This window comes from Dryobates pubescens, chromosome 14 (genome assembly GCF_014839835.1).
Source record: "Dryobates pubescens isolate bDryPub1 chromosome 14, bDryPub1.pri, whole genome shotgun sequence".
Lineage (NCBI taxonomy): Eukaryota > Metazoa > Chordata > Aves > Piciformes > Picidae > Dryobates > Dryobates pubescens.
This window is the reverse complement of record NC_071625.1, coordinates 6,651,071-6,673,374: the sequence shown is the minus strand read 5'-3', so window position 1 is coordinate 6,673,374 and position 22,304 is coordinate 6,651,071. Positions and strand designations below refer to the sequence as shown.

At 37.7% G+C, this 22,304-nt stretch overlaps 1 protein-coding gene across 1 annotated transcript in view; it reads left to right on the top strand.

Moving 5' to 3' along the window:
* RALYL (RALY RNA binding protein like) overlaps positions 1-22,304 on the top strand; it is a 365,227-nt gene that overhangs the window by 175,189 nt on the left and 167,734 nt on the right. Inside the window, exon 2 of the mRNA XM_054167309.1 lies at positions 10,713-10,991. Coding sequence (XP_054023284.1) covers positions 10,736-10,991 — 256 coding nt within the window. The 5' untranslated portion in view covers positions 10,713-10,735. The remainder of the gene's footprint in view (positions 1-10,712; positions 10,992-22,304) is intronic.

The window sequence follows — 22,304 nt, the reverse complement described above, 5'->3', positions numbered from 1 at the left end:
AGGCTTATATTTTTTGGCTTAAAATTAATAATCTACTTCACATTTTGAAAATTTTGTGGTAATATTTTCGGTTTTGTTTCCTTTTTTGTTCATTTGTCCTGTCCCTCATATGTTTACAGTGTGGCAGGGAAGAGAAAAAGCAATCTACTGTGTACTCAGTGTTACTAGGGTAATTCTTTTATAGTCTTTTTAAAAATGCAGCTCAAAGGGCTAGTGCTGCTCCTTCTGAAGCACATTAAGCCAAAAATTCACTTTAACTGAAGTTAAAATCCTGCTTTTTTTTTTGCCACTGACTTTGGCAGGGACACAGTACCAACACAGCTCCTGATAGGGAATGGCAGATTAAGTTCATTTCACATGCTGTGGGTTCCTGTGCTTACAAGACCCCATTCTTTAAGGTACAATATAGAATATACAACAAGAATTAAAAAGGCTTCTGATATAAACACATTAGCCAGTCACTGATAGGCATTCAGGGAGTGAAAGTAAAAGCAGTGTGACCAAATTCATATCAAGTGTTACTCTTCTAAGGTTGAGGAGGAGGAAAATCCGTAGGAAGAACTGAGCAGAATGGATGTAAAAAGTAGACTTAAGTAGGAAATAGTGTGAGTGGACTTGGACAGAGTAAGGTAGACATGGAAAAAAGGCAGAGAATATATGAGACAGGTGATAGAGGAGAAAGATGATGAAAATATGACAGTTATGATGCAAGAAGACAGTACAAGAAAAGAGAACACTACTTCAGACTTAACTGAATATAAACTGTCATGGCCTGCTTTCTGAAGTACTTTTTCACAAAGAGTAAACCAAAACCAGCAATACACAGCCAGCATAAAATTCTAGAGCACTCAAATGTACATAGATTTAGATCCCAGAAGACAAACTACCTGTTGGCATTAAATTATTAGGTGCTGTCCTGGAAAATTACCATTTGTTCAAATGACATAGTGCTAGAAAAGATACATTAACAACAGGTTTTGTATGGTGTGCATCAAATTGTCTATACTAGTGTGATTGATTAATGGGCAGATAATGTTATTAGGAAAATGCCTTTGGCATATTGTTATTTCATTGCACTTAAGTCTCTAAAAGAGCATTAGATAAACAAAACAATTATCTGAATACGAACTGTTATTGTGTTTGGGCATCAGATGTCTTCTCAAGTGAAATAACAGCTTCGTGTTCCGAACTAAATTGAAATCTCACTGCTATCTACCTGCTGCAACAAAAAATTACAGCAGAGAATATAAATTTTGAGAAATGGTGGAAACAAGTTTCTCCTCCAGCTCTTGTTTGGTTTTTGACAAAATGGTACAGAAGGGGGAAGATAAGATTATTATTTTTAAGACTTTACTTTTTTAAAGAGAAAAACCAAAGTATCATTTCAAGGGTTCTCAGTAGTATTTCTCACCAGGTATTTGAATGTTTTTAATGCATTTCTTAAACCACCCAGCAAATTTAAACTTTTTTTTCTATATGGTATGGAACATAGTGTGAGATCTGTGATTTTAACCCCAGCCAGCAACTGGGCACCCCCCAGCTGCTTGTTCACTCCTGTCCTACCCAGGGAAACAGACCTGGGACAGGGGCAGAAATCAGACTCATGGGTTGAGATAAGAACAATTTAGTAATGATGATAATAATAATAATGTCATTGCAATATAGTAATGGAAAGGAATATAACAAAAAGAGAGAAACAAAGCCCAAGAAAAGACAAGTGATGCCCAATGCAATTGTTTGCTACATACTGGCCAATGTCCATCTGGTCTCTAAGCATCGATCACCTTCCTGGCCCACTCCCCACAGTTTATACGCTGAGCATGATATTCTGTGCTATACAATATCCCTTTGGCTAATTCAGGTCAGCTATCCTGACCATGCTACTTTCCACCTCCTTATGCACCTCTTGCTGGCAGAGCATGGGAAACTACTTATTTTAGAATAACTACAACACAGCAACAACTAAATCATTGGTGATATATCAACATTGTTCTCACACTCAGTTCAAAACACAGCACTGCACCTGCCTGCTCAAAATCAGGACACAATGAGAATGTCACTGTGCTAAGTTTTGTTTCATTTCATTCTCATGTCTTATCACTGAATTGAAAAACAAATGGACAGACATTGAAATATTTTTTACATTAAAAGATAAGTGCCTAGTAAAGCTTTGGCATGAAAGTTCCCATAGAGATTTAACTATAAAGTGAATATCAGATGGTTTTGAAAATAGCCCAGAAAGGGAGATGTAGGAGTAAGACCTTGAAGCAACCACACTACAGTGATTGCTAGGAGAGCCAAGGCACATAGCTCAGGAGACCGAGAATGCACATTCTAATTTTAAGCTGCAGAGAATCAAATTAAGTTCTCCATTGTCCCAGAGAATGTCCTAAATGTTGAACTATCTCTTAAAATGCCAGGGAAGGCACCACAACAGGGTTTTGTGTCCTTAATAGTCAGGACAGAGGAAAATTACTGAGTTTCTGCAGGCAAGACAGGTCAATGAATGAATCTGGGCAGATTTAAAGATGTTGTGATTTATCAAGCCACTCAGTCTTGAAAATGTTAAAGAGATTTCTGCAGAACATTAGACTACTTGTGAGTGTCAATGTCAGAAACCAAAGCATAATTAAACTTCAGATGCCTTCAGGATGAGATGATAGAGGCAGAAGAGTTCCACAGATTTGAATTCATTCTTATACAATGGCAGAAGCTCAAGAGAGTCTGTGGATCTTGTTTATAAGGACCTTGCTCATGGTTCGATGTGGAAAATTCCATTCCCATAGTGTGGACACAATGAACTCTAGAATTTATCAAGGAAAGGAATTTCAGATGTCTTTTAGCACAAGAGCAACTCTTGTTTCTTGACTACCTTTGTAATTTTAAACTTTGATATACTCACCTGGCATTCAGTGTGTGAAAAGGTAGTTTAGACTTTACGGAGAGACTGGATTATTTCTGGTGTTTTGTGGTGAAGGATAGCCTACTGTCCTGGGTCCCTGATTTAGAAGGTACTATATGCATGAAGGAACAAAACCAGAGCTCAGCAGGTATGTGGCTGTATACCACATGTTGCCTGCAGGTGTGCTTGTGTTTTAAAGATGAAGTTCACACAGGACCTATACAAAAATCTAGCCAGGATGTTTAAGTGGGCAAAAGTATGGGGTAGATAGAATAAATGCACAATATGCCAAAGATTTACTGCACCACTTAGCTGAAGTTACTGGCAGAGCTCATGTCAGATATCAGAATTACTTGGTTCCAACACTAGGTTTTCTTCTGTAAGTCAGAGGCACAATGTGATCATCTGCCATAAATCCTCAAGACAGACTTCTGAGAGGGATGTTGTAGAGTTAATACAATGGCAAATGTGATTCTAAGTTGCCTCTGATTATGAAAGTCAAGTACTCTTTAATGTATCTCCTTTTTGATAGACCAAATAATTGTTTTTATCAATTAATAAGGGAGATAAATTATTAAAAAAATACCCATGACCAGAAAATACAGGAAAACAATATTTATTTGTAAGTGGAGTGGACAGGAAAACGAAGATACCACTAATCCTCAAAGCAAAGTCCTGTGTTTTCAATTAAACCTTGTATTTCCTATTAAACTTCCTACTGCCACAGCATCTTTGTGGTGTTTTGCATTCTTTCATTTCATTCATGCAACAACCCACTGAGCTGAAATATCACCAGTATTAGTGCCAGTTTCAGAAGAAAGAGGACAAGGTGGAGATATTAAGTGACTTACATAAGGCCTCTTATCTAGTCTGTACCAGAGCTGGGATTACAATTTGGAAGCTCTTGACTTCTTGTTTGGTATTCGGTAGCCTAGACCGTGACATTCCTCAAATCCAATTTCAAACTCTTATAAAATAATAAAGGAAACATAAGAATCCAAATTTCTAGTCAAAATAACATTACTGAAAGTTTTCTCAGAGGCTTTGATAGAGTAAAATTGGCTGGGGGGAAAAAATAAATCTATCTACAAATTGCTTACAACAATTCCACAGACAATGAAGATCAGACTATGCTTTAAAAAAATGCAGGACAAATTTGGCAAAATAATATTTTCCCATTAGGAGCCATTTGGAAAAATTAATATCTATTGCTCCAGCTATGTTAAATGTCATGTGCCCCATGACACAGCTTAGTGCGTAGCGGAGGTTTGGAATAAGAACTGTGTTGCACTGGAAACATCTAACCATGCTGTGCATGTGATTATTAGACCTGGTTTTAAATAACAGTCATAGAATTTTTTTCAGTTTGGAAAAGAACTCTAAGCTCATCAAGTCCAACTGTCATCCTAAGAGCACCCTGGCTATTAAACCATGCTCCAGAGTGCCATGCCCACATGTTTCCTGAACACTTCAAGTGATGGTGACTGCACCACTTCCCTGGGCAGCCTTTTCCAATCCCTGAATACTCTTTCAGTAAAGAAATTTTTCCTCAAATCCACTCTAAACCTTCCCTGGCACAATTTCAGGCCATTTCCATTTGTTCTATTGTCTGATGCTAGGGAGAAGAGACCTACCCCCCCACCCCACTACAACCTTCTTTCAGGTAGCTAAATTCGAAAGCATTAAAATAATTCACTGATTTACATTTCCAAAGATGTGGTGCTTTGGGACTGTAAACTCCCCTGGGAGCAGGAAGAACTGGTGAAGTCTATTGGCAAGGTTAGTAATATAAAAATGATAGGAGGAGACTGTCTTACTTGTCAAGGCTCATTTAATCCTCAGAGTGATATGAAGCTGAAGAGAAAGCAAAAACACAGAGGAAGCAACTCTGCCAAATGAGACCAAGGAATCCTAGTGAATGTGAGATTAGCTTGAAATGTCTCATGACAGCAAATATAGCTAAGATTGTTTCTCAGCAATCCATACTATCACCAAGTGAGAACAGAAACAGCAGCTCTGCAGCCTTCTCTGTCCTTGTACCTAAAACTAGAGATGGAAAACAGATTTAGGCCACAGAAACTGTAGAAAGTCAGAAATACTTTAAAAATTATTAAGAAGCCAGCAGGAATGACTGATGAGGGAAGATTAAAATAGCTTGCTGTATAAATGATAAATGAAGACTTGGAGGTGATGAGGTAGCGGGCTACAAATAGATCTGGTCAAAATATCAGAGATGAAGGGAAAAGTCACCATCTTCTGTTTGCCTTTTCCTAAATAAATAAAAATCTTGTTCAGTTCTGTCTCTGGGAGCCTGATCGTGACTGCACATAAAAGAAGCATCCTGAGATGAAATGTTTCCAGCGTTACTTGCCAGGATAGACACATCCAATGCATCAATTGCAACCAAGGCATGCTAAAGAATAGTAGGAAAGTTAACCCTCTACTTGTGTCAGTGTCAAAATATCCTGACTGTCCTCTATCTTCTAGAGGCATTTTAAAAGGTGAGGCATTACCTGAGGGTTAACACCAGAGGTCCTGTTCTGGAATTTGCTAGGTGACTTCAACATTTCTCTTGGTATTCCCTAGAAAGACACATTTCTTTATGGGATTTGACAGGGTAAAGATTTTATATTACCAAACAATTTCAAACTCCTCTTCACTTTGAATAGCAAGTCAGTCTAATCTTTGTATTAGATTAGATTTTAATATTTTCCTCCTGAATTCACTCTTTTGTCTACACAGCTATGCTGGTATGTGCTGTCATAATTATTATTTTAGCCAACAGTCTTATGATTTGGTTTTAAAATTGATAAAGGGGTAAAAGTGTAATGGGGGAAAGGGACCCATACCTGAATGATCAACAAAAGAATTCTGTATCCTGAGAACAAAGAGCATGTGACTAGGAAGGCAAATCTCTATAACATTCTGCTGTCGAGGTTTAATTTTTTCATTCCATTTGGGCAATATCCCAGCAGAGTTCGTGAAGACCACTAAGCTGTAGCTTTTGTCCACCTGCACAGACCTCAGGAAAGAAAGGAAACAACTCTCCCTCCTTGGAGGTGATGCTGCTCCTGAGAAAGTGCACACAACTCCCCTTCAGTCTTTCTAGTGTTTAACTCAAAATAATGTATTCCTTAAAGTTATTCATCAAATTTTTACTATATGGAGTGATTAATATCAAGATGTTTGTGTGGTTGGTTGGTTTATTTTGTTTTGTTTGTGGGGGTTTTGTGAGGTTTTTTTGCTGTTTTGGTTTTGTTATTTTTTACAAGTAGATACATTTTATTTGAGAGAGAGTATTTGTCTCTGAGAAGAGTGACAACAGGAGATGAAGTACAACCTACTAACTCATTTTATTTTTGTCCTTCATTTTCTACAAGCATTGCAAGTAGTGATGCATTATGCCATTTATACAGCTTCAGAAATGCCAGCTTGAAGAGACTGTTGTCTGTGTTATGTATGTGATGTATCAATCCCTTCATAAAAGTAATTGAAAGGAAAACTTAAAACTAAACTACAAAACCTTTAAAAAACCAAACCAAAAGCAGCAGGGTATCTTGGGAGGAGAGTGGGGAGAAGTGGATTCTTTGACTTTAATGAGTGCTGGAAAAGCTCAGAATAATTTGATGTGGATTTAACCAACCATCTTATGAATAACTTGTTTTTAAGTTGTGTGGCCTGGATACAGTAATTCATTTAAAATGAATTTAAAATATAAAGAAGAAAGGATTTTCTAAGATAAATTGCACTTTATCTGAAAGCTTTCTGTTCTCTTTTCCTTCTATCCCTAACCTGGACATGAAATATCCAATATTCTTACTTCTAATAAGTAGGTAAAATTTTATTGGGGTTTGTCGGGGATTGATTTAACTAAGATAAAGTGGTTTTGAATGACTGCTTACTAAAGGAATTTACATGAGTATTGAATTTTCTCCATAAAATATTAGTACCACTGCAAGATAAACCTACGCTTCAGGACATTTCAATCATGCTTCCTATGTCTGAACATCTTACATTTGTCTGCAACACTGCAAAAGTATCATGTTGTCACTTGCTAAAGAGTAATTCAAAAGGAGAGAATATTTATCATAGCCTGAAATTCTGTTCCTTGATAAACATTTTAATACTTGTTGATTCTTAAATCCTAAAGTCATTAAGTCACAGAAGAGCTCAATTATTAAAGCAAAGATTGGATCCTGATATTTACAAAAGTTCAGCTGTAAACTGAGGTTTTTACTGGATACTAGGAAGAAATTCTTTACAGTGAGGGTGGTGAGACACTGGAACAGGTTGTCCAGGGAGGTCAACTCCCTGTAGGTGTTCAAGGCTGTGCTGGATGAGTCCTTGAGCAAACTAATGAGGTGGAAGGTGTCCCTTGCCCATGGCAGTGGGGTGGGAACTAGATATCTTTAAGGTCCTTTCCAACCCAAACCATTCTATGAATCTATGAATTTCACAGACTAAACTTAACTATTCTCATGGGTTCCAATTAGTGTTTTAGGATGAGAAATAGTTGTACAGATAAGAAGATACTAAAGTCAAGCAGCCTCATGATCACTAATCTAAGGATTTCAAGTCTCCATATGTCTCAACTTCTTTTGCAGTTTGTCCAAAGTGCTGTCTCTTCTGAACAAATTTTGCATTGGTAAAATGCATAAGCAGCATAAGAAGCAGTGGTCTAAAAAGGCTGTAATGGTCCTTTCTTGTCCCTACTCCTCACAGAAATATCTGGGAGTTACTGGGATCTAGGATTCGTCCGCTTTCTCCCTTTCCCTTTGCTTCATGTCCTGTTGGTTTTCCTGCACTGGAACTGTACGCAACTGTAAAAGGGACTGTTGTCATCACCATCCTGCAGTTAAGCACAGTGCTGTTGGTGGAACATGTATGAAGTGGGAGATATGTCTTCAAATGTTCATCTTATGGACTGAAGATGACTTTCTCAAACACACACTGATGTGTAAACTCTATTAGAAAATGCTGAAAAACTGAAGGAAGCTTAAAATCTGCTCCCCTATTCAGCACTGCAAACTGACTTGTTTAGTCTTGTCCCATGCGTATGCTGGACAGTAGAAATCTCAATTTAGTAATTTGTGTTTTCATTCCTGTTAGAAATTTTAATGTTCAAAACAGGTTTGTAGACTTGGCTCTTTGAATCAGAGATCTATGTAATGGGAATGATCTAATTTGTAACTTTTATGTTCTTGTATGACTAGGCTTAAACTAGTTGGTTCTGGGTAGAATAATTAAAGCTGCACAGCATGACACAATTCTGTATTGAATAAATAAACCTGATGAAATGTGTTGACATCTAGATGTTATTTGTAAGACATATTTTAGAAGATGTGTTTGGCATGTAGAGGATGTCTGTGACCAGAAACGGTCACTGCAGTAACAGAAAATTAACAAATACTTTATAAAAGCCTGCAGGGGAATCAGATTATTTCAGATCTGTTTCTCTCATTGTTTCATTTATTTCTGTGGTTGAGTGAGTTACTGTGTTTGTGATTTTGCTGATAGCTCAGAGAAGGGAAGTATAATTCAGCTCTCACTGATGCCTATTGTAAGTGAGATGTAAAACTTACTGTAAGATTTCTCTCATTGTAATGAAGATCCTACGTATCTCTGAGTTTTATGGAACATTCACAAGAGTACCGTAGGTCGACCAGTAAAGTAATCAAATCCCAATTATTCACATGTTAATGTTGTTCTCGCTCTTTGAATTTCTGCAGCACATTTTCTGACTGCTCATTTGAATATGAGAGAGCCCAGCAGACAACTACTTTTCTTTGTGTTACAAAAATACTGTAAATTTGCATCGCAAAGAACTCACGCAAGAGGGAAATGTGAAATGTCCTATTGAAAGCCTATTTAAATTGCTACATGGAAAACATGACCAAAATAAAATAAGGATTTTTATGAAATAAAATAATAATAATGATAATTAAAAAATGGGTATAGTTCCCATGTTAAATGGCTAAACAGTTGTGGTAATAGAGTGTGTAGTACTCTGGTGTTTTGAAAACAGCTGTGATGGCAATAATTCAAGAGTTTATTGTGTGTAACTTTCATGCAACAACTTTCTGGCAGACGATTTCCTGCGGATTTTCACCCCTTGTTGTTTTCCTTATTAGTGTGAGTTGTGCCCAGACGTGCCAGCTGAGGTCACATCAGCGTGTGCGTGCTATCTTGTTTTTCTGGAGCTTTGTTTGTTTTCTACAGTGGTTTATGTTGTAATCGGAAGTTATCTGTGACATTAAGCTGTTAAGCAAGTGGAAACTCTTTGACTAATGGGTCCACTGCATCCATTGATTTAATAAAACAGACTGTTGACTAAGACTCAGGAGGGCTCCTCACACATCTCTGTTTTGTGTTCCTACCTGAAGAGTGGGGTTTGGATCCTGTGTGATAGAGAACCTCAAAGTGCTCATGACTGTAGCTATGGCTGTTTAGTTCACCAGGAGTTGTGTGGAGTTGAGTAACAATTATTATTGGTTCATTGGTTGGTTGTAGTTGGTTGGGGGTTTTTTATTGGTTGGGTTGGGATTTTTTGGTTTGGTTTTTTTTTTTTGGTCAGTCTAGCTTAATATATGGTAGCTATTGACTTAAAATATGAAACTTCTGCTAGCTAGTGTTAAGCTTTTGGTGTCCAGAATAGAAACGATTCCTTTTCATCTTTAGAAATGAACTGAGCATTAACTGTGAGTAGTATTTAACTGGTTTCTATTCCTGCCTCATCTGTTACTGCGATAAGATCAAAAGTATGAACAGGTTAAAAAATAGTAACATAATTCTTAGCTGTGAGACATGACCTATATTTGACTGCTGCCTGAATGACCTCCTTCTTATAAAATTGGTTTCTCTATTTAGAGCTATGCACACTTTCGACATTTCTGTTGTTTAGCATTGCTAAAGAAAACCCAGAAGTGACATGGGACAACTTTCATTTCATCTCTAACTAAATTGATGTAATTCGAGAGACCTGCTGGAGGGTAGAATTTACATATTAAGAAAATCAGGTACTCTTCAGAAATGTAAGGCTAGATGAACACAAAGTGGTGGTTTTGTTCTTTTGTTTGTGGGGTTTTTTTGCCAAATTATTCCTTGGAATAATGTTGAGATTTCCATTTGAGCTACGCCAGGATGCATTTAGATTTGTGGACTTCAGAGGAAAGAGAAAGCAGCAAGCAAATCGGTGCTTCTATAATGAAGTTTGTTGTCATACATTTTAATCTGAGGAATATAAGTCACTTATGCTTCCCCCTGTCTTTTTTTCCTACATAATTAATAGGGAAAACTGTTTTGATAGAAACATTGATTTCAGTAAAAAGCTACACACTACCTTCTCTGTGCTCCTCACAATGATGTTTAACTCATGAGAAATGTGCTCTGCTGACACACAACAAGAGCAGATTTCATCTTTAGAATTTGTCCTTTGCATGGCCTTGAATGTTCATTTTTTTGACATAAGATGATCATTCATTCTCTTGCTTTGCAGTTTCTAGATGGTACCTATGCTCGGGACTGGATTCCTAAGCAGAAATCCACATATGATTACTGTAAAGCTCCGCTATCACAGAGTTGTATTAAGAGATACATTGGTACATAGTTTTTTATCTATAAAAGCAAGCTTTAACGTGACTTATGAGCAATATTTTTAAAAGCACTACTTTGGTTTTATTGGTAATGATATTTAGAAAGTATAAGTTTTCGAAGTTCAGATTCACACTAAATGAAAAAGTGACTTATCATCCCAATTCAGGGGCAGTTACATGCTTTGAAACATTATTCTCTTTTTGCTGTCTTTTTAAAGGGTTAAAGACAAGTGATCCAACCATGACCGGCAAAACACAGACCAGCAACGTCACCAATAAGAATGACCCAAAGTCCATCAACTCCAGAGTCTTCATTGGCAACCTGAACACAGCCATTGTCAAAAAGAGTGACATTGAAGCGATCTTTGCAAAGTATGGGAAAATAGTTGGCTGCTCGGTGCACAAAGGTTATGCATTCGTACAGTACATGAGCGAAAGGCATGCGAGGGCTGCAGTGGCAGGAGAGAACGCCAGGATCATCGCGGGGCAGCCACTAGGTAAGGGCTTGTTCATATTGTTGTCTTCTCTTTCCTTTTTGTTTGAAATATCTGCTGCTTGTGTCCTGGGGAATATTGTTTTGCCATCTTTCCATTTAAGTTTACACCCAGGACACTGGATCTGGCAGAATTTGTAAATAAGTAGATGTTGCCTTGATATTACCAAATGTTTAGAACCATAAACTGCTGTGTTATGTGCTCTGCTGACACTTATCAGGCAAAAGCAGAATTCTTTCACTTTCCAGTTTGATTACATCACTTCTGTGTGGTGTGGTTTTGGGAATTAACTTTTCTTGGGTAACAGCAAGGTAGTTCTGAAAATAGCTGGTTCAGACTCCATATTACCTATTCTGATCCCAAATACGTAGCCTCAAGAATGGGCTGTGACATGGAATGTTGGAGGAAGGGGGGTGCAAGGGGCATGAACATGCACATTATTTGTTCTCAAATGTACAGGTTTGATCTCTTTGTAACCTTAGTGTTTAGAATGATTTGTTCTTTATTTAAAGCATTTACCACAGTTTGTGTCTTGTAGGCAAGGATTGCTTTTTTTTATTCAGTATAAAATAGTAAAGGTGCTTGGTTGCATGGTTTAGTTGATTAGGTGGGTTGGATTAGTTGATAGGTTGGATGCGATGATCTTGAAGGTCTCTTCCAACCTGGTTTATTCTATTCTATCTTCTATTCTCTTCTTCTGACTGCTTTATGCTTCTTTTTCTTCCCACTGTAGTGAACATGATTGCTTATGTCAAAGATACATATTTTCTCTTAGCTTCAAGTTAATAAGTTTAATGCAATATAATATCATCTAATAAATGTGATTATCTTGATGTAATGAATCTAGAACAATATCCAACCCAGTGATCTGTCAGATTACATATGCAAGCAAAAAATGAGGTTTGTAGTCCTTGAAATTGTAGCAAACCAAACTATGACTCTGCTATTTATTTAGTGAAGTTTATTGTTAAAAGCTTTGGTTGTTATTCCATGGACACTGTTTATCTGAACTCCAACTAAAGGGGAAAAAAAAAAGCCAAGCCAAAAAAAAACCAACCACATTTTTGTTGTCAAGTGCTTTGTCATGAATGCTTATATAAGATCTGGTTGTTTCTTACTGCAAGTGTTGCTTCAGAAAGGTATTTGCAATGAGATATGGAGGCTGTCACTGATAAGATCATTTAGATTACAGTACTACCCCCATCTGTGATATATACAGTGATGATGGATAGCATAGCAAGATGTTTGGTAGGAGATAGATCTTTGACTAGACCTTTGAACTGCTCAGTTCCAAGGCCATGTGTGTAATGGCTATGTCAGGAAAAGGTGAAGTGTAACTAGTGCTTTGGTTGTAATAAGCCATAAAGAATGGATATGGCTTATTCATTTTCAATTTCTCAGGCTGTGGAAAGCTATTTTTCTGTTTATGTTTAGAAAAAGGCATTTGTTAGATGGCTTGTTGTTTTGTCACAGTTGCTCAAGAGTAATTTTAAATTTTACAACCTCTGTATTTTGGGTTCAAAAGAAAAACAGATTAAAGAAATCCAATTACATTTTAGGGAGGATTACTTTGCAACTTTTCAAGGAACGGTTCTATATATGAGTGAAATAAAAGAACTGGAGTGATAAAAGCAAGGCAGAAAAGTCAGACTGTGGGATGGCATTATTAGATGTTTCCTGGAGCGGTGGTCTCCGAGCAATAGGCCATGTAATGCTGTCACTGCATTATTTAAAGCTTCTTGCACACTGGTCTGACCAGATTTTTTTAAACTGTGTTTTCCTAAGGCAAAGGATCTGTTATTACTATGACCGCTGTTGCTCGTCTCTTCTAGTATTTCTTGTGGCATCACTAATATGCCCAATACACTGTAAGAGGAGATGTCCTTGCTCTACTCAAAGTATTTCTGTGCTTTGTATAGGAGGTAAGTGAAGTAAAAAAACAGAAATTACAGCACCAATAATTACCTGAATTGTTCGTATCTTTTGATAATCTTAAAATGATACAGTGTTCTGCAAAGTCTCGTGACGGTGTATTTCATGCCTCATTTCCTGATTGAGGGAGTTATATAAAGAATAAGCAAGGTAAAGTTCTCTTTTGTCTGTTCCAATCCTCATTTCCTCTTTCTGTATATGAAATACAGTTGTCATTGGTATGTTTGATGAAAACCATCACAGAATCATTGCGGTTGGAAAAGTCTTGCAAGCCCAACCATTTTCTAGCTCTATCAGGACCACTACTACGCCATGTCCTTAAGTACCACATCTATATGGCTTTTAAATCCATCCCAGAGATGGCAGTTCAACCAATTCCCTGTACAGCCTCTTCTTTGATAACCCTTTCAGTAGAGGTTTTTCCTAATGTCTAACCTAAACCTCTGCTGACATTAAGTTGATGCTGTTTCCTCTTGTCCTGTCAGTAAACCTTATTTACTCTTTCTGTATGTGAAAAAGAGTTGTCATCGGTATTGTCTGAGAAACACACTTATACCAAGTTTTCTATTTCTCACTAGGCAAACTGTTTCTATGAATTATTTTTATTAGCAGCAAATATCAGTTGCCTCAAAATAGCATGGAACTAATAGATAGAAGTTGCTTGGCATGCTGACCCAGAGGAATAACTTATTATTTGAATGGAGTGAAGTAACAGGTAGACTCATTACTGTGAAAATGCATGAAGATAAATTACTTTCTTCTCTGTCCTGAGAGCCTTGAAATCTGAAGTAAACACCTGATTTTATATCAACAGCCTTTTACAAATTTGCAAATAAATTTGATTAGCAGAGCTGACCTTTCTTTTAAATGGAATTAGAACACATTACTAATATGAGGAGGGCTGGACTGCAGTCACTGTTTGAGCAAAGATTATCCCATAGTATGTGCCTTATACTGCTGTACCCTCTAGTATTCACCAAAGAAATTTAATCTCCATTAGTTCTTTCATAGTTTTGCCATGGTTTTGCAAACTGACCATTTATGCTAGTTCCTGTCTTCTGTGGAATCTGCAACTCAGAATTATTGTATCCCCTACAGCAGCCTTATCTGTGAGTCTGAAACCTTTTGCATATATGTAATTAAAAATGTAATCTGTAAACTCCTATAGCTCTACACAGTACTGCAGAATTCGCTCAATTCCCTGTCTAACCATTCCCTCTGAATTGGAATTCCAAAGTGTTAGTCTTCATAGCTACTTAATAAGACATTTTGCTTAACAAATTTCTCAGAAGTACAAATCTAAACCATTGGCCGTGCCCTCAGTCTTGTCAGCTTCCTATGGGTCATTATATTTGGTCTGCTGGTCTCTTTGGACAGCTTTCAGGCTCTTCCTGATGTGTTAGGTGGCCAGTGATGTGTAATGGCTATGCCATAAATGTTGTACCTTCAGGGAAGTGGATTTCATGAGCTGTGTGATTATCTCCAAATTTTCTGTTCCTTGAGGTGCAACATACTCTGAAAAGCTATAGGGAAGAGATTGTAGAGAAACGTAAAACCAGGCTTAAGAAAATTATTGATGTTATTGTGAAGTTCAATGTAGTTCAAATATCAATGTGATATTTTCTCTTCGTGGGAATATCATGTTTTCCTGCTCACAGTGGCAGGACAGGAGTGTGCTTCACAATAATTATTTTGTTAATTGCTTCAGGCTGGAGCCAAGAAAATGTTCAAGCTGGCCTAGAACAAAACAGCAAGTTATGTTCCCAGTTGTGGGAACACATAGACGTAATCCCTTCTGCTCAGTCACCTTAAAAGCTTTTAATCCATTTAAACACATCTGCAAGTTAGAAAACATTTGCTCATATTTGCCTCCTTGCCACATACAGCAGAGACAGGGTGAATAGGAATCATTCTGAGGAAATATTGAGTCTGTCTGTGAGTTTTACCAAGGTTGATTTCCTCAAAGCAAATGGTGCTGAGGAGCAAACTGCAGCAGGAATGAAGATTTTTGGGTACATGGTGGAAAATATGGTTCTTCACCTCACGTCTACAACCAACTACCTGAAAGGTGGTTGTAGACAGGAGGGGGTTGGTCTCTTCTCCCAGGCAACCAGCGCCAGAACAAGGGGACACAGTCTCAAGCTGTGCCAGGGGAGGTTTAGACTCGAGGTGAGGAAAAAATTCTTCACTGAGCGAGTCATTCGTCATTGGAATGGGCTGCCCAGGGAGGTGGTGGAGTCGCCATCCCTGGAGGTGTTCAAGGGGAGATTGGACGTGGCACTTGGTGCCATGGTCTAGTTGTGAGGTCTGTTGGAACAGGTTGGACTTGATGATCCTTGGGGTCTCTTCCAACCTTAGTTACTGCAATACTGTGATACTGTTTTCTGTCTTTGCAATTCTATACAAGTGTCACAACAATGCTGTCTAACTTTTTTATCATTTCTAGAACACATGAATGCTGTGAAGCCAAATACCACAAAAAAGGCATTTAATGTTCTGTGACTTTGTATTATATAATCTTGTGTACCTTATGCATTTGGCAAATATATGTAGAAACTTCATCTACAATTCTGGCATAGCTATCACACCAACTTCTGCATCATAATGTCCCTTTGATTTACTTGAGCTTTATTTCATAGCCTTATGTTCTAAAATTGTATGACCTGAGGTTTTCCCTCTTTTGCTCACTTCTTAAAAACAGCATCATTCCTTTAACCACAGAATATCTTTTGGTTTGCACCAGAATATTGCACGGTGCACAGACAGCTTCAGAAAGCAAGCCAAGTGCTGCAAGGCTGGTACACTTAGTCTCTTCCCTTGGTTTCTTTAAGACACCATAGAATTTCATTCCTGGATGCTGAGAAGTTAAAAGGTTACAGTACAAAGAGTATAAAAGACAATGTAGTTCTTCAGTTGATGCCCTTTTTAGTTGCACTGTAGCTTCTCTCCTGTTTTGTTGCTGTAAGTATTATTCAGGTATGTGTGCCTTTAGGTCTAGATTAGGTGCAGTCTCTGAGTACCAAGTGAGTGCATATTGACATGTAGCCTAAGGTAAGATGGTGGTTGCAGATAATTATTTTGGGTGACATACTCTATTGCACATCCCTTTGAGAAGCACAGAAGCCCTGCAGGGGCTTTCGAAATGATGACTACCCAGTAGAAAACATCCAAGGAGAAGAGCAGATAATAAAGAGAGCCTTTGTAAATTGAATTGATGTGACAATAGGGCTGTTTTTCCTTTTGTTTCCTTTGCCTCTACTCAAAAGAGATCTCTGCTTTATATTTGTAATGTCTAGCAATGTGGAGAGATTATACTTTTCAGAATTAGGACTAATTAGGTGAATAAATATTTCACCTCAATCTGAAATTAAGACAACACTAATTAGGTCATGAATGTTTCTATTTAAAAAAAGAATACTTATGCTGCTTTAGTGAATTCTTTTGTGAAAAATCCACTCTGGCTTGAAAACTGGAACATTTATCCAAAGGTTATTGGTGGCTAAGCTGTCTTTAAATCAATGCTACATTAAGGAAGGAAATTAACAACTGAATTAGGGATTATTCTCTTTTAATTTTGGCATTATCCTTTAGTCAGTAGCATGCAAGTGCAACAGTCATGGCTGGTACAAGCATGACTTATCGAAACAGTCTTGTAACTCTTACCCACCTACCTCCAGCTACCATAATGGTAGGGTAAACCTGTGCAGCATAACAGGAAAGCAATGCTACGTCTTTTATTAAAGTGTATACTGGATGAAAAAAAAGGGAAAGTTTTCTTATTTTACTTCTGACCAGCCCAGAGATTTAATGTGAGTCAAAAAACTTTAGGTAAGGACAGTGGCTGTCTTGGAGAAACCCCCAAAATTGTACTCATAAAACTGAAAACTGGGAATGTTTTGGTATTAGATAGTTTTTAATGAGCCCAAAATGAGCAATGCACTTCGTAGAAAATCCATTGGCCTATCATAGCTTTTGAGGATGCACATTCTAAACTGAAAACTGTAACTTAGTAATATGCATGTAAATGCCTATCTGTGTGAGGCTTAGATAGCAAGATTTCAAGTTTGGGTAAGTTGTTATAAGTATTCATTACATGGTTCTCAGCAGTTTTTTTGTATTCTTCTGGGATAATAATCCACTTTTTCCTGACTAATGTTTAAGCAAAACCAAAACCACCCTTGTGAAATTCTGTGTAAGGAATGATCGTTATCATGTAAGTTTAAACAAACAAACTAAAGTTTAAATAAACAGATGCTTGAATCAGCAGAACATCCTTTTCCATAAACCTATCCACAAACCTGTGAAACCTGTAAGATGTCATGGGTGTCAGCTTATCATGAGGATGACTTTTAATACCTTCTAAACTCGAAGGGCAACAAGGCTGGGGAGAGGCCTTGAGCACAAGCCCTATGAGGAGAGGCTGAGGGAGCTGGGATTGCTTAGCCTGGAGATGAGGAGGCTCAGGGGTGACCTCATTGCCCACTACAATTACCTGAAAGGTGGTTGTAGCCAGGAAAGGGGTTGGTCCCTTCTCCCAGGCAACCAGCACCAGAACAAGAGGACGAAGTCTCAAGCTGCACCAGGGGAGGTTTAGACTCGAGGTGAGGAGAAAGTTCTTCACCGAGCGAGTCGTTCATCATTGGAATGGGCTGCTCAGGGAGGTGGTGGAGTCACCATCCCTGGATGTGTTCAAGAGGGGATTGGACATGGCACTTGGTGCCATGGTCTAGTCATGAGGTCTGTGGTGACGGGTTGGACTTGATGATCTTTGAGGTCTCTTCCAACCTTAGTGATACTGTGATTTGCTAAATGCTTCCCCAACTAAGTAGTAGTACAGCGTCAGGCCAGGTTTTGAGAAAGTTTGATCTGGTGTTCTTTCTCTTGAAAAAACCCACATAAAGTAATGATAAAGAACAAATTAAAATACTAAGTGTTCTTCTTACAAAAGCAAACAAATAAGCAAACAAACCCCACAGATACTCTGTATATGTAGTCATGATGAAATATCTTCATTGTGTCAGGAACTGAGACTAAGAATCTCAGCTTGGATATGTGCTGTCTTTATTCAAGTCTTTCCTATTAAATCACATCTTAGTTAGTGTCCTCATCATCCAGCCCTCAGACATGAGCAAAATATTGCAGAACTTCTGAAACATTATTAATTAACCTTCCACAGCTTAAGCTGGAGTTTGTCAAATTTTACCCACAAGAAATGACTAATCCCATGTCAGCCTGTGCTTATATTTGGGAACCAGTTTAATCCTATTTCAGCCTACTCCTGCGTGCGTAAAGCAAGACCCGGTCTAAATCTCCTCCTTGATGCCTACTTATGTCCTTCTGGGCTCAGTGCAACCTGTGTAACAACAGAAACTAGTGTCAAATCTCAGTGCAGCAGACCTTGGAAACAACCACCATTCATTGCTTTAAGGCATGTTCTGATATAAGAATTTCCATATGTTTATCCCCATTACACTTTTTGGTGTCTCCCAATACTTTTATGCCTTTGAGTGTTATATCAGGAAGGCTATAGTCTACAGCCATAGCAGCAAACTGTGCTTTAGCACTGTAACCCAGTTGTTGTTCCTTATGTTCTTGAACCCCAAAAAAGTATTAACTCTTGTTATCACTCCACAGTCCTGTCTGTCAGTGTTTTCTCATCCTCTAGTCATCGGACATTGACATGAACCATTTCAGGTACTATCCATGCATGTAAAGCACCTTATGTAGAGGAAGGAAGGGTTATTTTTAATCAATCATCACTCCAGCAGCAGCTTAGGGCAGGGCACCATGGCAAAAGTGATATATGCCTCTTCCAGAAGAACAAACTGTGTGTTTCATCTTGTAGCAAAATGTCCATATTTTAATGGAATAGGCCATTTTGCTAGATTGAGACTACCCAGAATAAAAATGAGTTTTACTCTCCATATCTTACAAAACGTTCTGTTTCTCTCTTAGTGGAATGTGGTGACTCTAACTCATTATGAAAACCGAGACTGCAATTTAGATCTGACTTTCTGGCAGAACTAAAGCTTTTTCATGAAAAATAAATTTAGCTGTGAAGTGATCTCTCAGAAACAAAGTTTCCATTTTTGATTGCTCGGGCTTTCCTTCTGCGAAATTCCTGATATATTTCTAAACTGTAATGAACTGAAATTTACAAAGTTGTGACTGGTGCAAGATTCTGTACTCTGAACTCCATCAGAATACCAAGAACAATGATTTGATTACTTGCTGTCATCAGGTACTATTGTAAGAAAGACTTTCCTTCAAGGCTGTATGTAGTTGCATATTGGGGTTCATGATTATCTCATCTTTAAAGATATGCACAAGGTGTTATTATGGGAACTTTGTGTCCTTTTCTGCTGCTTGATATGTTACAGGGTCTCATCTGCATTAAATGATACCTTTTTCATCACTTCATTCTAGGGTTTTGTAACATGCTGCATATTAACCCATGACACAGATTTGAGAGTTTTAAGTTGAATATTTGCTGCTGTTACTCAAAGCCATCCTGCCTCATTCCAGCTTGAAAATGAAAGTGCTGGCTGGAGCAAAGTGTCATGGGGCTTGAAGTTCAGATTGTAGCATGAGAGGCTTCCTGTTCTGGTTGATTGCTCCTTTTGTGTTTTGGGTGTTGGCTGTTTTTTGCAGGGATGGTGGCGAGATGCATGGGAGCTGGTTAGCATGCAGAGTTCCTGCTATACACTGTTTGTTCTGTGTTTTGCTGTGCTTTTTCTGCAAATAGGCTATGCTAGGATAATTGCACATTGCATTATTAGCTAAGCTAATTGTGCATTATGTTATTTTATATTAAACTCTTTTTATCTCAACTCTTTATCTCAACCCAGAGTTCTTTTTTGTGTGGTACTTTCCCTCACTTCTGTGTTGGGGGGAAACAGGCATGCATTTACCACGCGTTTAACCCATTGCGATCTGCTTGCAAGAAATATTTACCTGTTTGGGGGTTTGATGTATTCATTATAGTTTTAGAAGTGCTCTTCAAAACCTTTAGACAGTGTTACCTCAAAGTTCCCAGTACTTCAGCTTTTACTTAATTCATACCTTTATTTTACTAGCAAACAACATCCAGTGGTCCCTTCCTGGCTTGAACATGACTGATTTATTTTTCTTGTAATTCTATAACAAGTTACCAAATTTATTTTCTTTTATGACAGACAAAATCCTGTACCTTTTCTTGAACACACTTGCTTTGATTAGTGACTGCTGGGATCATTAACATTTGTATAGCTATTCTGTAATGTTTCATTCTGAACTGTCATGACATTGTGCAGTGATGGGAAAAAAACCTGTTATGACAGGCTCTCATAACATTTGTCTCTGTGCTTCATGTACTGTATAAAAAGAATAATTTCATCTGTAGGATGCTCTGCAATTTTCCCTTTAGTTGTTCTAAGAGGTCTCATGCTGTTTACAGCTTCACTTCTTTGCTTGATCTAGCTTGATTTCAGTTTGATAGGCTATCTTCAATGCATTTGTCGTCTTTCACTTCAAACAGAATCTTATCTGAACGGAGTCTGACATCTATTCTTGATCATTTGACAATATTTCTTCACTATTTCATCATGTACTCATGGAGTTAGCATTGCTACTGTCATGAAATTTGGTTTTCTGTGTCCCTGCCATATCTCAGTGTTTTCTTATTCTTTTGTTAAGGTCATCAAGTGAAATGTTTTGTTTCAAAAGACATATAGAGAAACTGGTATCTGCTGAGGGTGTGTGAAGGGCACACAGGTCAGATGATTTCTTGTCTAAATTTGATTTGCCAATATTTATCTTTCTAATCTGCAAAGGGAGTACCAAGTTTATTTTACCAGCTATTCAGCACTGAATGGGTGACAGGACAAAGTGAGGCTCAGTTAGTGTACTGAAGAATCCAGGCAAATCCCAGCCCTGCTATTTGTCTTTTAGACTGACCATTAAACTCATGAAATAGCTTTCCCTCCTAAGGCATCACTCAGCTGTTTGGAGGAGAAAGTACACCATATATTCCTCCTAACAGAATACTGATGTAGCACAAAAAATCATTCACCCAATCATAGTCTGTTTGTGGAGGCAGCTCTTTAGCATGATGAACTTCTAAGATCATTCTTCCTCTCTTTCTTTTCCTTCTTAACAGCAAGGTCAGCTAAAATGCAAATGTTCTTTTTGTGTTTAGCTTAACTGAGACAAGAAATGCTTGTGAAGGCATATTTGCTATCTCAGATTTGATTTCATGTCTTAACCCTACTTTCATTTCTCACCTAGGAAAACACAGCAAAGCAAATCTGTTTCCTTCTCAGGGAGGCCCCCTCTTATGTTTCACAATCCCACAATTCCTTCAATGATAGACAGCTTCATCAACAAAACTGTGTAAATCATGTATGTTGAGGAAAAACTAATACTAACACCTTATTAATAACTCAACTATTTTTCAACACTTCATACTGGCAAAGTGAAATTCACAGGGAAAAAAATGGGGAGATTTGACAAATGAAGTACTCGGGTTCTGTACTGCTGCTCCTCTCTCCTCCAGAAGAGATTTAAGTATTACTGAGCTTCACCACAGGGTCAAGAAGTTTTGAGAAGTCATTTCCTAGGTTTTTTAGCAACTCTAAACTGAACACTGTTCATATTCTTGATCATTAGAACTGCTTAACTGACTGTAGTCTCTTCTAGAAAATTACTGGTACCTGAACTGGACTTTAATTCATGGCAAGGCTTGTAATTTTCAAAGGGCTAACTACCTCAAAAAGAATTAGTCTGGGGTTTAGTATAAAGCTGTATGTTTTCATATCTGCTTTAAGTTCCTCTGCACCTTACAGAATACACTGTATTACTTACAAAATTGTAATGTATCTATAAGAAGACCCTGCTCATGTTAAAACCCATCCTTGAATTCCTAATTTTGCATGGTATGGCAGTTCAGATATATAGGTCTGAGCTTTCTCTCACCAGACAATAATGAGGCAGAAAAAAAGGGAGACATACAGTAACAGCATCTCATCTCAAAAAGAACTATAATCATTTCTACAATTAATCCATGCTAAAGCTAGCTAAAGCTTTTCTCCCAGCTACCAATTAAGCTATTCTGCTTCATGTTTCTTAACTAGCTTGCTGACATTTAGTTTTCTTTATGCCCCACTTGGTTGGCAGCAACACTGTAAAACAAAGCAACAAAAGGACAGGTTTTATTTTATGTATCAATGAAAGCTGGACAGAACTTTCTTGAGTGTCTTTGCTGCCATGAGTAAGACCTCTTCTCCTTTTTATATATATAAATTGTGAGATGATGTGCATAAACACTTAACTACTTCATTTTCTTTTGTTTCAAACTCAGTATTTTTAATACCTTTTTCTTTCAATTCTAGCTCTCCCTGATGTAAG